The 15551-nt window shown below is 45.7% G+C and overlaps 1 protein-coding gene across 3 annotated transcripts in view; it reads left to right on the top strand.

Moving 5' to 3' along the window:
• The window catches only part of Lcp1 (lymphocyte cytosolic protein 1), a 93104-nt gene extending 78052 nt beyond the window's left edge, over positions 1-15052 (top strand). For all 3 annotated transcript variants that reach the window (XM_028878161.2, XM_037208385.1, XM_037208386.1), the window contains 3 exons: positions 7158-7281; positions 9837-9961; positions 13432-15052. In XM_028878161.2, the coding sequence (XP_028733994.1) occupies positions 7158-7281; positions 9837-9961; positions 13432-13564 (382 nt within the window). In that variant the 3' untranslated portion in view covers positions 13565-15052. The remainder of the gene's footprint in view (positions 1-7157; positions 7282-9836; positions 9962-13431) is intronic.
• The last annotated feature ends 499 nt before the right edge of the window (positions 15053-15551 follow it).

Genomic DNA, 15551 nt, shown 5'->3' with positions numbered 1-15551 from the left:
TTTTCATGATTGGTTCTTGATGAAATTGTGCCAATGTTCCCACTTGCTGAGGAATAATCAGCAGTGATCATGGTGTACTTCAGTCCCTGACTCGAATTGCCTTTCCCCATTCCCAAATTCGGGGTTTTCTAACTGACGGAAGGCAGGTGTTGTAATGGGTGATCTCATAATGTGTGGGGAGCTCCGGCGCTGAAGAAATTTGAACTCTGCTTTACTGTATGTCACATGCAGGCGTTCTCTTAGTTCCTTATTCATTGCTGTGATGAAAACAGCCTGACCTAAGCAACTCGAGCGGAATGGGGTTTATTTTGGTTTGGAGTTCCAGAGGGATACAGCCCCTCATGGAGAAGACAGGTGGGGGAGATATGATGGTAGTGCCAGCAAGCTGGTTGGTCATAATGTGTCCAAATCCAGGAAGCAGAGTTGAACAGGAACGGCAGCCAGTCTGTAAAGCCCCAAGGCCTGTCCCCAGTCACTTCCTCCACCTCCCAAAAGTTCTACAACCTCCCCAAACAGCACTGCCAGCTGGGACCAAGTATTCAAACTTGGCATGAGCCCATGGGGGACATTTGACATTGAAATCACAATAGATGTGTCTAACCCTTGGCATCATGACACAACACTGCCATCCTTAAAGTTTATGCTCAAGAATCACCATGCAGTTGTGTTACCAACAAAACCTCAAAAACATCTCTAATGGTTTAAGTGGGTTTGTGGATTTTTGTCTCGGGCCAAATTCGTGGCTATCGTCAGTCACATGGGGCCCACGGGCCATGGGTTGGACACACTTGACTGAAAGTTCCCAAGTGCCAGTCTCACCAAAATATAGTTCCATGAACTATTTCTCAATGAGCCTCATTGTCATTCATATATTTGGTGGGGGGCAGGACACTGATGGCTTTAAAGCAAGTCCTTTTCATTGTTATAACTGCAGTTTCTCAAGAGTTACAATATAGGATAATATTGATATGCTAGACTATGATAAGAAAACTTAAGCAAACCCCATTCTGTTACAAATTTTATACTATCAAAAATCCACTCTGTATTGTGATGTTTGTTCTGAAAGTGTTATTCGTAGTCAGGACTGGTCGGGATGTTTCCAAGCTCTTGGCTTCTTACTCACAGAATTGACAGAAAGGCTCACACAGATTGCTAATGTAGCAAGGAAGCTTATTAAAAAAATGGACAATACTCCAGATCAGAAAGAGCTATGCTGCCAGGAGTGACAGCAGGCTGAGAGAGAGAGAGACAGAGAGAGAGAGAGAGAGAGAGAGACAGACAGACAGACAGACAGACAGAGACAGACAGAGAGAGCTCAAAGGGCCTGATTACTATTTTTTGGGGCTTCCTTTTGGAGGCACAGGAGGAAGAGTTTGATTACTAGGGACATAGTTTGAGTAGTTCTCTATTTTGATTGACAGATTTAATTTATATAAGGTTTGTGTTTGTTTTTTACTGCACATACTATGCCCCTTCGGATATGCGTCTTATTTTAATCATATGCATACCCAGCCATGCATAGGCAGAAGAAGACAAATAGGAGATCCTCTCTAGAAGTTCACTTAAGGACACAGTTTTCCTTATTGCACGCATCCAATACCCAGATCCAATCGAGGCCACATTGTCTACATAATGAGTATGAGTGAAAGGATTTATCTATGCTTAACCATCAAAGGAAGGGGAAATTTATCCATTGTTCAGAGAGGGATGTGCATTCAGCTCAGTACAGGTGGGGTCCTGGATCACTAACAGATTGCTGGCCTCATTGTTTGGGGAGGAGTGTGTGTGTGTGTGTAGTACGCACAGGTAGGGGTCTCAGACTGCCAAGTGCATTCTTAGGAGAGGGCTATGTTCATAGCCCAGACCAAGCCGTGCTCCAGGTTGCTAAATTACTCTCTGTGCTCATCTGCTTCGGAAGTTTCGCTCACATGTGGCCTTTCTGTGGGGCTGGTATACATATGAGGTAAGGCCTTTCTGCTGCTGCAGCTGACTTCACCCAGATGATCAGCTCTCACCAATGTTTGTTACACAAGATTTCTGCATGCAAGAAGTGGACAGAGCAATGCATTACTGATGAAGGAGGGAAGACGGCGGGCGGTTCTGTAAATAGGACCAGCAGGAATTTGTTTTGCTTTGTTTTCCTTCCCTTTCCCCTCAGCCTGCCCACCTAGTAACAGATCTATTCGATTTGCATCCACTTCTAGGTAGAATTTATTTCACTTGGATTGCACGGATATGCTAATTTGGCCATTTATCAGGACAATAAATGGCATGTCATTTTCCCTCCAAGAACAAATGAGGGTTGTATGCTTAAGCCTCTCTTTCCCCCTTCGGGAGCATGGAAATCATTCTAACATTGGACAGCTGGCAAATAATGTGTAAATTAGGAGACAAAAGCTAAAATCAAGTAAGCTGCCAGCAGGTGGCAATGATAGAGTGAGGCAAGAGAACAGGCCGTCAGGCAGGCGAGAGAGACCATTCCCTACCGCCACACAGGCTGTGGATGGTGACGTTGGACTAGGTCCTCAACAACCAAAACGCCAAGCTTTGTCCCTTGTATCAAATGCTAAATAAATGAGAGCTGAGCATGGGAAGGCAGGAGATTAAGAAGAGATATCATGTCTTCCCTGGTCTCTCATATCCACGCCACATCTATCCTCTTTGGTTGAGTGAGGACCTGGCTGGACCTGGGGCTCACACTGCTATTTCATTTGGACACGTTTTTTTTTTTTTTTTTTTTTTTTTTTTTTTTTTTTTTTTTTTTAGCCCAGTGTGTTTTGCAAGCACCAGCCACATTGAACTCTTGTCAGCAAGGTTCCAGCTAGAAGCACAGTCACCCCAAACTTGGGTGTTATTAAGGGTTAATGATCTCTGAGGGGGAAAAAAAATCTAGGTAGGCACAGACTATTCACTGGTTTTATTAAAGAAAAATGTGTGTGTGTGTGTGTGTGCGTGTGTGTGTGTGTGTGTGTGTGTGTGTGTGTGTGTGTGTGTGTGTGTATCTGTGTGTTTGTGTAGAGTTATGTAGACCTGAGTGCAGCAGGTACCTCGGGGAGGCCAGTAGAGGGCGTTGGATCCCATGTACCCGAAAGTGCACAGATTGTAAGCCTCCTCATGTGGCTGCTAGGAACCAAACCCAGATCCTCTGCAAAAGCTGTCTGTGGTCTTATCCACGGGGCTGTCTCTCTGGCCCCTTGCTTCACATTTTGAAGCTTGTCTCTGGAGGAGCAATTGTTCATTGCGCTGTCTATTTGAGATTACAGCCCAGGTCTAGGCTTTCTTCCCATTGCCTTTCTCTCTACACTTAGGAATCTGTGTCTGAGTCCATTCAGCCCCCGCACCTCACCAGAGGTGCAGTGAGACTGTTTTGTACTCATCAGAACTCTATGCCGCCATGAAGGGCTGTTCTTAAAACCATGCCAGAGGACACCTCAAAAATGCCCCACAGCCCTGTGAGGAGGGTCTCTGTTCACTGGTGGGTTTTTGTTTTAACAGACAGACCTTTGTGTAGGGGTTGGCTTCTCCTCTGTAGTTCCCAAGGTCAAGAGAATGGAGGAACACTCAGCTTCTGCAGAGCTGGACTTTTGGCGAGGGGAAATGCACATCTGGAATGAAGGGAGCAGCTGGGAAGGTTGTGTTTAGCTTGTTCCCTCAGCTTATTTATAGAAAAGACTTAATGAGGTAATTACTGACCCACCATTCCTTACTGAAATGTTCACTGGACAGAAATTCGTAAACATTGTCTTAATGTAAACAAATCAATGCATATACTAAGTGCCAGAAAATAAGAGGCCTATTTCACTGTAACACACAATCTTTATGAGCCTACAAAAGGCAGGATTGTTTTCAAGGAGTAATTTTTACTAGGAGTAATTTTTAAATCCACCTTAGACTTAAATCCTGGGTGCTCATTATTTCCTAGCACTTTGGTCCTGTTTTTTAGTCCAACTAAATATCTCATTCATCTCCTTGCTTTCCTTTCACATATTTTACCCACCAGTCTATACTTTCATTTACTGGAGGCCCAGTGTGCACTAGGGACCCTGCTTATTTTTTGAAAAAAAAAAAAAAATCATTGTCTTAGTTAGGGTTTCTATTGCTGTGAAGAGACATGACGACCACGGCAACTCTTATAAAGGAAAACATTTAACTGGGACTGGCTTACAGTTCAGAGATTTAGTTCATTGTCATCATGGTGTGAAGCATGGTGGTGTCTAGGCAGACATGGTGCCGGAGAGGAGCAAGAATTCTACAGCTAGATTGGCAGGCAGCAGGAAGAGGGTGACACCGGGCCTGGCTTGGGCTTTTGAAACCCCAAAACCCACCCCCAATGACACACTTCCTCCAGCAAGGCCACACAATCATGATGAACAGACATGGACCTGTCTCCATGGGACATGGTGGGTGTTGTCTCCATCAAAAACTCTGAGAAAAAGGCTTCTATTGGGTGTAATAATTAATGTACAGCATGGCTTGGAGAAGGGATGCTTGAGCTGGGAGGTGTTCAAAGGATTGGAAATATGTGGGAGGCAAAGGACACCTGAGCCAGCAAGCATAGATGACTCCTTAGGCAAGAGGATGCAAAGTGTGAGTTGGAGAGGTCCCAATGATCCTGTTTAGTTGAAGTGTGTGTGTGTGTGTGTGTGTGTGTGTGTGTGTGTGTGTGTGTGTGTGTGTGTGTGTCTGTGTGTGTCAGGGGTTGTGGGGTGGGGGTGAGAGTGGGGTGAGTGTGGGTATAGGTTGGGGTGGAGAGCTGATCTGGGAGAGGAATGGAAGGCACCACTGTGAGGGGGGATCTAACTGCCAGTTCAATGAATGTGATATATATTTTTTTTAAACAAAGAAAAGCTTCAGAATGGCTGGAGTGTGTTGGCTCATTGGGTAAAGCACTCTCCATGAAGTCATGAGGACCTGAGTTTGGATCCCTATCGTCTGTATAAAAGCTGAGCAGAGATACAAGTGTCTGTAGAACTGTTGGGGTTGAGACAGGGGGATCCTTGGATCTCAATAACTAGTCAGACTAGTTAGGTAGGTAAATTCCCAGTTCAGTAGATGACTGAGGCAGATATTTCGTGTCCGCCTTTGGTCTTTATGTGCATGCAACTGAGCATGTTTACACACACACACACACACACACACACACACACACACACACACACACGTAACTGAATCCAATTAAATAAAATAGGGGCTGGAGAGATGACTCAGTACTTAAAGAGTACTTGTTCTTCTTGCAGAGGACCCAGATTTGGTTTTCTGTACCCACATGGTTCATGACCATCCGTAACTCCAGTTCTAGGGCCCGCAACTCCCTTTTCTGATCTCCACAGGCACCAGGTATGCATGTAGTGCACATACATACATACATACATACATACATGCATACAGTCAAACATTCATACACATAAAATAAATAAATCTAAATTCATTTCCATCTAAAAAGATTTTAAGTGATAAACACTCCAAAGTTCAGTTCTTCCTTTTTCAACCATGGGAGCTGTTTTAGCCCAGAGCAATCCAGGCATCCCTCGAATTCCAGGGTTTAAACTTGAAATCCCTGTGGACATCCGTGTGAGTGTCGTGCTTTGTGTAGACTGGGTAACCAGAGCAAGATGGAGGATGGATTCCATGAGCAGAGTCCAAGGCACCTGAGTGGATGGTGCCCTCATTCAGGCAGGCCCTCTGGGTGAGAGTCAATCACCAGCTCCCTGAGTTTCAACTTGAGAAGATGTCTTTCACGGGTAACACGACCCACTCCTGCTCGCTTGAACCATGACCCAAGCCTTCCTGTGGCTCACCTGCTTGGTTTTCCTCCAGTCCAGCAGGAAGCAGGTTACTTATTCCTTGCCAAGAGAATTTTAAGGACCTGCTGCATCTTATAACAAATGTTCTCCCCGTAAAAACACCAATGCTGAAACCACCGTGGACGGAAGGATTCTGACCCTCCGGCTGAGGTCGTCTTTGTTACTGTAGTCCCAACGGCTTACCAATATTTCCCCTTTAGTCTGGTCGCTGCTGGAACTTCCCCAACACTTCAAATTTAAAGATGTTAACTTTTAACTTCAAAAATGTTATTTATTACATTTGGGGAGGCAGTGTGGGTGTGAGCAGTGTGTTTGTGGGTGTTGGTGTGTGTGTGCGTGCTACAGCTCCAGTGTAGAGGACAGAGGACAACTCCGTGGGTCTGTTCTCTCCTTCCTCCTCTACGTGAATTCTGGAGACCTAACTCTCATTCTCTGGCCTGTGTGGCAATCACTTTTACCTGCTGAGCGGTCTCACTGGCCTTACTCCCTCATGTGTGTGGTCCCTTTAAGAACGGCATTGCAGGTTAGAGGAGCCCTGTGCTCCGTTCTCCTTCTCACACATCCCTGCTCTCCTGCTTACTCTTCTTTCCCAGAGCAACGGCAGCAGGTACAAGGAAGCATTTGCCCTGTAGTTCACTATAAAAACTGTATGCTTATGTGTTGTTAGTCTAGGTAACTCCATTTAAACTCTTCATGCATGTGAGTGTGTTTTACGAAGCTTCTGCAGTCATAGGTTTCCATGGGACTTTTTTTTCCCAAAGGTCTTTATCTTTAATTATTCTTCCCCATATTCCCTCTATTCTGATCTCTCATCGTCCTTCCCATTAAACCTTTCCTATACCATCATTCCCTCCTTAACCCTTTATAGCACTGTGTCCTATCTCCCTTCATGTGAAACCACCCCTGGCAACCCATTACTAATTCCCTGACCTCTGTGTGTATTCCAAATGGAACACACATTATCTGAAGATTCAAGGCTGGTATCCATAAATGAGAGAAAATAGATATTTGTCTTTCTTGTTCCTGGGTTACCTCACTCAGAATGATTGTTTCCATTTACCTTGGAATTTCATGATTCGTTTTTCTTAACAGCCAAATAGCATTCCATTGTATAAATGCAGCACATTTTCATTAGCCATTCATCAGCTGAAGGACTTCTGGGCTGTTTCCATATTCCCTTGCTGTTGTGAATACAGCGGCAGTGAACACGGGATGAGCAACAGGGACTGGTGTTATTAAAAACTCTCTTCCCCCTCTGGTATAGTAGTGTTCAGACTCCCTTCCAGGATGTGCCTAGAAAGAGAAGAATGTCTTAGCTACTTTTCTGCAAAAGTCACTCTTGATTTCATCCAGGTACACACTGAATATCCTGGAAGGTATTGGCGGTGGACAGAAGGTCAATGATGACATTATTGTCAACTGGGTGAATGACACGTTGAAGGGGGCACAGAAAAGCTCATCCATCTCCAGCTTCAAGGTAAAGTTTTCAGCTTCTGTCCTCCCACGTGTCCCCATTACCTGCGAAGTGACCTTCCGTGCTAGAGACTCGATGATCCCTTTGGTTTCTCTTAAACGACCCATTTTTGTTTTAATGTTCATGGCCATTTCACTGGCAAATTTCTCATCACTTTTCCTTTGGTGGTTGACTTTAAAAAACCTGTTTTTTATGCACCTCATTTTAAGCTCTGTTCTTTGGAAGTGGTATAAAACACAGTAATACATTTTTTAAAATGTGCACACTTCCCCAGTTCAGAGTTTTTTACATTGTAATGGCGAGGTGCAAAATGTCAAAAGGTATCTTGTGTGCTATTTTGGGGGAAAATATGTACTTCGTTCCAATCCTATTTTTATTAATAACATCATTCTATATTATGAGATTTATTAACTTGGCGGTCTGTTAGCGAGAGTCTTTCTCCAGGACCCAGTGACTTGATCCATTTTGCAATTATGTCCATACATCGTCACTTTGGTGTTCTAATTTAAAGGCCAGGATTTGTGGGGAGGGACGCCCTCACACCCTGCAGGAAGGAGAAGGGAAATCAGAGTCTCTTCTGGCCCAGCAGGGCAAAGGCAGAGTCAGGTAGGGCAAGAGCTCCATCTGCTGTGAGCTCATCCTGGAGGAGCTCCAACCCCCTTCCAGCCTCCCACTCTGCCTGGGTTGCCCAGCACAGATAGACATGGAGGCTAGTGACTGAAATAAGTAGATCTTCCCTGAGAGAGATTCGGAAGGGCAGTGGGGGAAAGTCAAAGGCATCTCAGCCACTGCTGCATTCTAGTCCCAGGGGCTCCTGTCTCTGAGTTTATCCTCGCCGCTTTCCATATTTTACAGGTAAGGAAACTAACGCCTGGGAAAGTTTTGGGGTCACAGCAGGGGCTGTTCTCTAAGTGAGGGGAAAGCCTTTCCCCGGGGCAGCACAGCCATGGGTGACTTAACCACAGTGACGAACTGGCCAGTCACAGGTGCTTCTCCTGGGACAGCAGCTGCTTCCCCAGGCACTAATTAATGCCATAGTGATGTCCTGGGTGTCCTTGTGGGGACAAGGATTGATAAGCCACGCTGACACTCACTCTTTGGAGTGCTTGATGGTTCTCTTATCCCACAAGCCATTCTGGTCTAATTTCCTCTGTCTTTCTTCTCCCTAAGTCGTTATAGCACTGATTAAAGAGGGCCACGTGGTGATACGAAAGGCAATGTCAGATTAGCCCGTCCCTTTTCAATGAGACGCTAAAACAGCGAATACAGCTCATTCTTGATTAAACACTTTGGAAATAAACCCATTCCCTTGTCGTCTACACGATGCCTACCATCCCTCACCTGCGGTCAACTCCACACCCAGGGCAGAATGCAGGGAAGGAGGTGGGGCTTGCATCTCTCCGTTTTGCTTGATTGGTGCTTTGTCACCAAAACATCCTGCGGAGGTAGCGATGGATGCTAATGCACGCTAATGGACGGTAGTGCAAAAAATGCAAATGTGACTCCATCTTTGTTTTCAGCTGCAGTGGTTCTTTTGTCAACCAAGAGGAAATATTAAAATAGACTCATTCTCTTATGACAAATGATTGCTTTACCTGTACAGGAAAATTGGGCAAGAGAACTGGTATCTATCTCTTACGAGCCTTAGAATTTATTCTGACTCACACCTCCCAAGCATGCTCTGCTCAGACTCTGCATGCTTGGACGGTAACACGGGCACCCTCCTCCCGCCCAGGACATGACTCAAGGACTCAGCACACGGGCAGAGCTCTGTGCATCCACATCTGAGGAGCATTCTCGGCACTAGAGGCGAACATCCAAACGTTTACAAATGTCCAGGATGCTAAGTCAGAAGTTTAGATTCAGACCCGAGCTCTACCAGTTCCTAGCAGCTCACTTAACCCCAGAATTTCCCTCTCTGTAATGAAGGGTAGCTGTGGAAACTGAAGGCCTAGGTCAGTGGTACTAACATGGGTGAGGTTCTCAGTTCAGATACCATCACTGAACAAATTAATGAGATTAAACACGGATATTAAACACCCAACACAAAAATGACCACTCTGTAAGACTATACATGTATTAGCTAGGTGTAGCCACCCCACAATGTCTGTCTACTTCAGAGCATGATGAATACATACACTGCTGTGTCAATTACAAAATGAGCTTCCAAAGTTTCAGCTTTAAAAAAAAAAAGGAAGACAAAAGAATAGATGCCTATGCCTGAGCCTTGCGGTGACAAGACAAGGCTGGGCAAAGTGTGTTAATTACTGTCCCTGTGGTTAATCACACTGTTGCTGTCTCCATGGAAACCTTGAGCTTTCCGTGGTCCTCAGAGAAAGAACATCTGCTGTCACCAAGTCTACCTGTATCCTCACCTGCCCTCTGCCACTCACTCTAGGATGCCCCTTATATAAAGCAGGGTTTTCCCGCCCAACATCTTTAGTCTCTTCTTTCTATGTCTATTCTATATTAAAGAAAAAAGGCCTACCCACTTCCCTTGAAGCAGACAGAAGGAACTCTAGGACATGTTGACAAGCCCTCCCTTTCTTTCCACTTAGGATCCAAAGATTAGTACCAGCCTCCCAGTTCTGGATCTCATTGACGCCATTCAACCAGGTTCCATAAACTATGACCTTCTAAAGACAGAAAACCTGGATGACGAAGAGAAACTCAACAATGCAAAGTATGTACATAAACTTGGGGATGGGAGATGGGGACACAGCTACCAATGGTGGCCGTGGAAGCTGATGCTGATGCTTTCTGAAAATACTTTGTCTCTGCTCTTCCGGATTTTTCCTCTCATGATTTATTGAGGTCTCATCATCAATTTAGGTGTGGTATGGTAGCAATTTAAGATTGCCTGTGTTAGAACGGAGCAAAACAAAACCTAGATGATTCTCATAAGTAATAAGCAAGGCTACAGTTAGAAATCTGGTTTCTTAATCCTGATCTGTAGATTTTAAAACTAAAGTTTGGCTGGGCAGCAGTGGTGCACGCCTTTAATCCCAACATTCAGGAGGCAGAGCCAGGCAGATTTCTCTGAGTTTGAGGCCAGCCTGGTCTATAGAGCGAGATCCAGGGCAGACACCAAACTACACAGAGAAACCCTGTCTTCAAAAACCAAGAACAACAACAACAACAAAACCCTAAAGTTTGGTGTGGAAAGTAGGCAGGATTGAGTTCAGTGTCAGGAATGTGCCCAGCAGAATCACTGTCCTGCCAAATGAACCTTCTATGATAGGAGCCAGAGTGCTGCAGTCTCCGAATCTGGCCCATTGTATGCATCTTTAAAGAAGGATTTATTGAATCACAAGTCCATTCATTTCCATAGGAGCGTCTCTGCTCCAACAGCAGAGTTCAGAAGTTGCAGCAGAGTCTGCAGACCTTGAGGTAGTTACTGTCTGGGCATCACTTGATCTTAGATAAAAGGCTGACAAAATGGCACTGGATAGCCTCTTACAGAAAGTGTACCAACTATTGCTCTACAGAGGTACCTTTCTTAGATGAGTTTGTGTTAACTCTCCAGGGATGCCATGATAAAGTACCACCCTAACTGGATGGTTTAAAACAACAGAAATGCATTCCTTCATAATCACAGAAACTAGAAATCAAGCTGACATCAGAGCTGACTGATCCCAAGAGCTCTGGATCTCCCCATGCTCTCTCCTGGCTTCTGCAATAGCCAGCAAACCCTTGAATTCATTGGCTTGTAAAGCATCGTCCTAATCTCTGTGTCCACTCAGTGTGTGTGTGTGTGTGTGTGTGTGTGTGTGTGTGTGTGTGTGTGTGACTTCATGTGGCTACCTTCCCGTGTGTGTCTTCTCCCTTATGGGGACACAGGCCACATTAGACTCATTGCAGCATAACCTTATCTTGTGACATCTACAGCAACTGTATTTCCAAATAAAGTCACAGCCGGAGATTATGGGAGTCAGGACTTCCCCATATCTTTCTTGGAAAAGGGACATAAACGAGTCCCTTACAAATCTAGAATTCACAATACTCCTGCTTTAGAATCCCAGCAGTGCCCTTTTCTCTGTGGTCAGCTTAGAAATGGGGACCTGCACTTCCCGTACGATGGTGCTCCGTACAGTCTACTGGAGAGAAGTTAGAGCTAAGCTGTGGTTACATAGATTGTGACGGGGTATATAATGGGAAGTGCAAGGTCAGGAAATGGGCAGGAAGGAGCTCTAGCTCATTAAAGCAAATGACATCTAAGCTGAGCTCCTTGGCAAGGACAGGTAAGCTGGCAGGAAACAGATGGAGGAAATTCTAGACAGAAGAACACCATGAAAACAGAATCAAAACAAAAATACAACAACAAAAACCCCACAAGGGCTTGAAACCAGGCCTAGGCACTGTGGCTCAGTTTAAGGGACTTGCTGAGGTCACACAATTTTCAAGCTGCACAGATGAAAGCCAGAGTCTAACTTCAGAGACCAGGTTCCTGTGCATTGCCCTTCAAACACAAGACCCAAAGCTCTTTAAAAATTGCTCAGGGCTGGGGACAGAGTCAGCAGTAGAACATGCCAGAATATGCAGGAAGTCCTGGGTTGACTGCTGGCATTGAAAACCAACTAACCTCTTCTTATAGAGAAGAGTTTAAAGAGTTGGGGAGTGTGTCTGCCTTACAGGCAGATATGGACATGGTGGCCTGGGCTCTAACTTCCCGGCCAGGTAGGCAAAGACAGACAGATCCATGGAGCTCATTGGCTGGTCACTCTAGTCAACATGGTGAGTTCCGGGACGGTGAGAGACACTATACAGAAAACGAAAATAAATAATAAAATAATCTAAAATAACATGGGTTGAGTCTGCCAAACAACAGCTAAAGTTGTCCTCTGGTTTACACACACACACACACACACACACACACACACACACACACACACACACACACGCCGTGAAAGAAAAAAAAGTCCACAAAAGGCTAAGAACGGTTATGTTTTTGAGACAAGATTGTGCCTGTGGTTTTGGTTTGGGTTGGGGATTTTTGTTGATTTTTTTTACACTCACAGATTTTCATGCAACGGTTCCCTGTGTGTTTTACGTTGGAAACATTAATTTTACTTGGTTAATAATTAACGTGGAGGAAGTTATTGACAGGTGGACAGGGAGGAGGAGTGGGCAGTGCTCTTAAGTTAATTTGGTCACTCAAATAAGAAGACGTTCTTTTGGAGAGCAGGAGGGAGATGGGGGGGGCTGGGTGGGTGGGGAGACTCTGAGGAGCTACAGTAGGGGGTACAGCAAGGGGGGGGAACAAAGAACTGCCAGCTAAGAGTGTGGGCTCACTGGAGAAGAGAGCGCAGCTGGCAGAGGTTACGTAATCTATCAGACCTCCGGAGCTCTAGTGCGGCTGTGATGACTTCATTTGAAAAGCAGAGCACAGAACTCTGACTCTTCTAATAGCCACGCGCTATAAATAAAAACATCTGTACACAGAACAAGAAATTGCACACCCGGGTATTATGCACGACAAGATATTATATATGTAGTTTTCTTCTTACGTTTCTGCGGTTGAAATACAGTCCGCGGAGTGCTCGCCCCTCGCAATTCTTGCTTCGTTCTTGGGCGTTTTCTGCCGCGCTCTGTACCCCCAGAGAATATTCTTCGCATGGGTCTTAAAAGTGGCGGGAGGGGGCCTGGAGGAACAGCTCAGTTGGAAACGTGCCTGCCACCCAAGCACAGGATCTGCGCGGGCATGCCCAGCACCCATGCTAAAATCCATGTGTGGTCCCGCACACCTACAGTTCCGGTGCTAGGGTGGAGGCGGGTGACTCCCTGGGACTTGCTGACCCGCCAGCCCAGCCACATCAGTGAGCTCACTGAGGTTCAGTGAAAGACCCTGTCTCAAAAAAATAAAGACACTCGGTGTTGACCTCTGACCTCTAGACACATGAACACATAGACATATGCATACGTACGTTAAAAAGGTAAAAGTTGGGAAAGCCTTCAAGGGCAGAACACAAGTTTCACAGTCACTGGAGAGCGGGGCTGAGGCTTTTGTGGGAGCCAACTGAACCAAGCTTTGTCTGCCCCTGGGGGCAGATGGGGCTACCGGCCTCTGCCCTGAATGCGGATCCTGTGCCCATGCTCCCACAGGGTCCTCCTCACCCACAACTGCTCAGGAGCTGCATCTGTTCTCTCTTACAGGTATGCCATCTCTATGGCCCGAAAAATCGGAGCCAGAGTGTATGCCCTTCCGGAAGACCTGGTGGAAGTGAACCCCAAAATGGTCATGACAGTGTTTGCCTGCCTCATGGGGAATGGGATGAAGAGGGTGTAAGGCCCAGAAGAGCAAGCTGGAAGGGTGACGGAGCGGGCCCTGAGGGTCAGCACAGGGTGCTCCCGGGATACAGAGGACCATTCAGGCCACTCCACAGTCCCGAACCTTAGAGACATTATACGAGATTCCAGAAAGTGCATATGTGTTCGGCCAAGTAGCTTCTACTGTCCTTAGCAATAGGTGCTTCTCTCTTTTATTTTTTTTTCTTCAGAAGATCCACTCTCCTACAGATTTTTTTATTCTTTGAAATTCTACCAGAAAAAAAAAAAAGTTAAAAAGAAGCTGTTTGCAGACGGCCTCCCTGCCCTCCCTGCTTTCACTGGTAGTCAAGGATGAAACTACAATGTTCCTAACTCCTACTTGATCTTTCAAGCCAGTTTTATCTAGCTGCTTTTCCCCCTGTTCAGAGTGAGGACCTGGAGGGGATCATCAAACCTGCCTTAATTAAAGCCCCTTTTTGGTCACAGCCTCCCCTTGCATCCCCTTCTCTCAGCCCGTGAGCTTGCTCGAGTCCCCCCAGAACCACACCTGCTCTGTGGTCCCCTTTCTTGCCATCTTGGTCTCTAAACCACTGGAGCACCTGACCAGCCAGTCAAGCTCCGGCATCCCAAGAGTCCCTGGGAGCCCACAAACCTGGGGGTTCAAGGCAAGTGTGATAAAGGTGAAAACTACTAAGGGCAGGTATGGAGGGGTCATGAAGCATCCACCCTTTTGGGTGCTGCATCTCCACGCATTTATCCCTCCTTGTTAGATATCTGCTTATTGTGGTGTTGGCAAAATGTCTGGTGACAATTGGAAGCAGTCCTGCTCAGCTTCATTTGCTTTTAGACGTCAGCCTATTTGGTTGCCGCCAGGCCATATTACCAATTCTCACTTAGTTGGGACTACAAAAGCTTTTTGCCACCCTAAAGTTCCCAAGGGGGTCAATATGTGCCAATAATACACGTCCCTGCCTCACCCACATGCTTGCGCAGGCACATACACACACGTAGCTGGATGTCAAGAGTAGAATGCTTCCTAGGAACTGCCTGGATTCCAAAACAAACAAAGGACAGTATGGACTTGGATAGATCCACTAGATAAGCAATTTCCAAGAAAACTTACCAAAAGCTAAAAAGCCACAGAGCATTGTGAACCAAGGCTAAACTCCCTCTGCATTAGTGACAGACTTACTCCCAAGGTATCTTCTTAGGGATGGCAGGATGTAACGGGACTTCATCATCTTCCAAAGCAATGAAAATGCAGGGCTGTGGCTTCAATCCTTGGCAGTGGACTCAGGAAGCCAATAAACGACTCTTTCCAGCTCCCACCCCATATCCCTGCTGCATCTGAACGCAAGTGTTTGGCTGTGACCTTAGTCTGAACTTCATGTCACCTCAGATGATGTTTCCCCATCTGCCTCCATGAAGGAAGGGTGTTATTGCCTTAATGGAAAAATGAAGATAAATCATGTTAACAATCGTTCCAAATAAAATGTTCCCAATTCTGGCTGTTTCTGGATATGTTAAAGGTTGCTTGTCCCTCACAAGCCCAGAGGGCTTGATGTCTGTGAGAAATGTTTAAGAGCTGAGTAAGGTATCCATACAAGAGATAGTCATTGCACTCAACTTACTGCCAAACACAGACACAAAACTCTGGGTGTGTGCTAAGTGATATAAGGAGGAGAAAGTTCCAGCTGAAAACTGAGGTATACATTGCCATTAGTTACATGAAGGAAGCTGAAACAAGAATTATTCAAAACCCTTTAAACCCAATGAAGAAGATCAGGCCTGGTGATTGGTGAAATGACTTCTAAGGTGAACTGAGAAAAGGTGGTTTGAGTCAGTAACATCTGGGGCCTCCTCCCCCTCTGGACTGGATCTCACTTTGGCAGGGAGTGTGTGCTTATGGGGGAATGTGAAGAGTGCAGAAGCCAGCTCCTTCTAGGCTGGACTGCTGAGACAACAGAAATTTGCCATCAAAGTGGTATGGCTCTACCTTGAGCCAC

The sequence above is a fragment of the Peromyscus leucopus genome, chromosome 9 (assembly GCF_004664715.2).
Source record: "Peromyscus leucopus breed LL Stock chromosome 9, UCI_PerLeu_2.1, whole genome shotgun sequence".
NCBI classification, from domain to species: Eukaryota; Metazoa; Chordata; class Mammalia; order Rodentia; family Cricetidae; genus Peromyscus; species Peromyscus leucopus.
The sequence above is the reverse complement of the archived record's forward strand: the minus strand, read 5'-3'. Positions and strand labels throughout refer to the sequence as shown.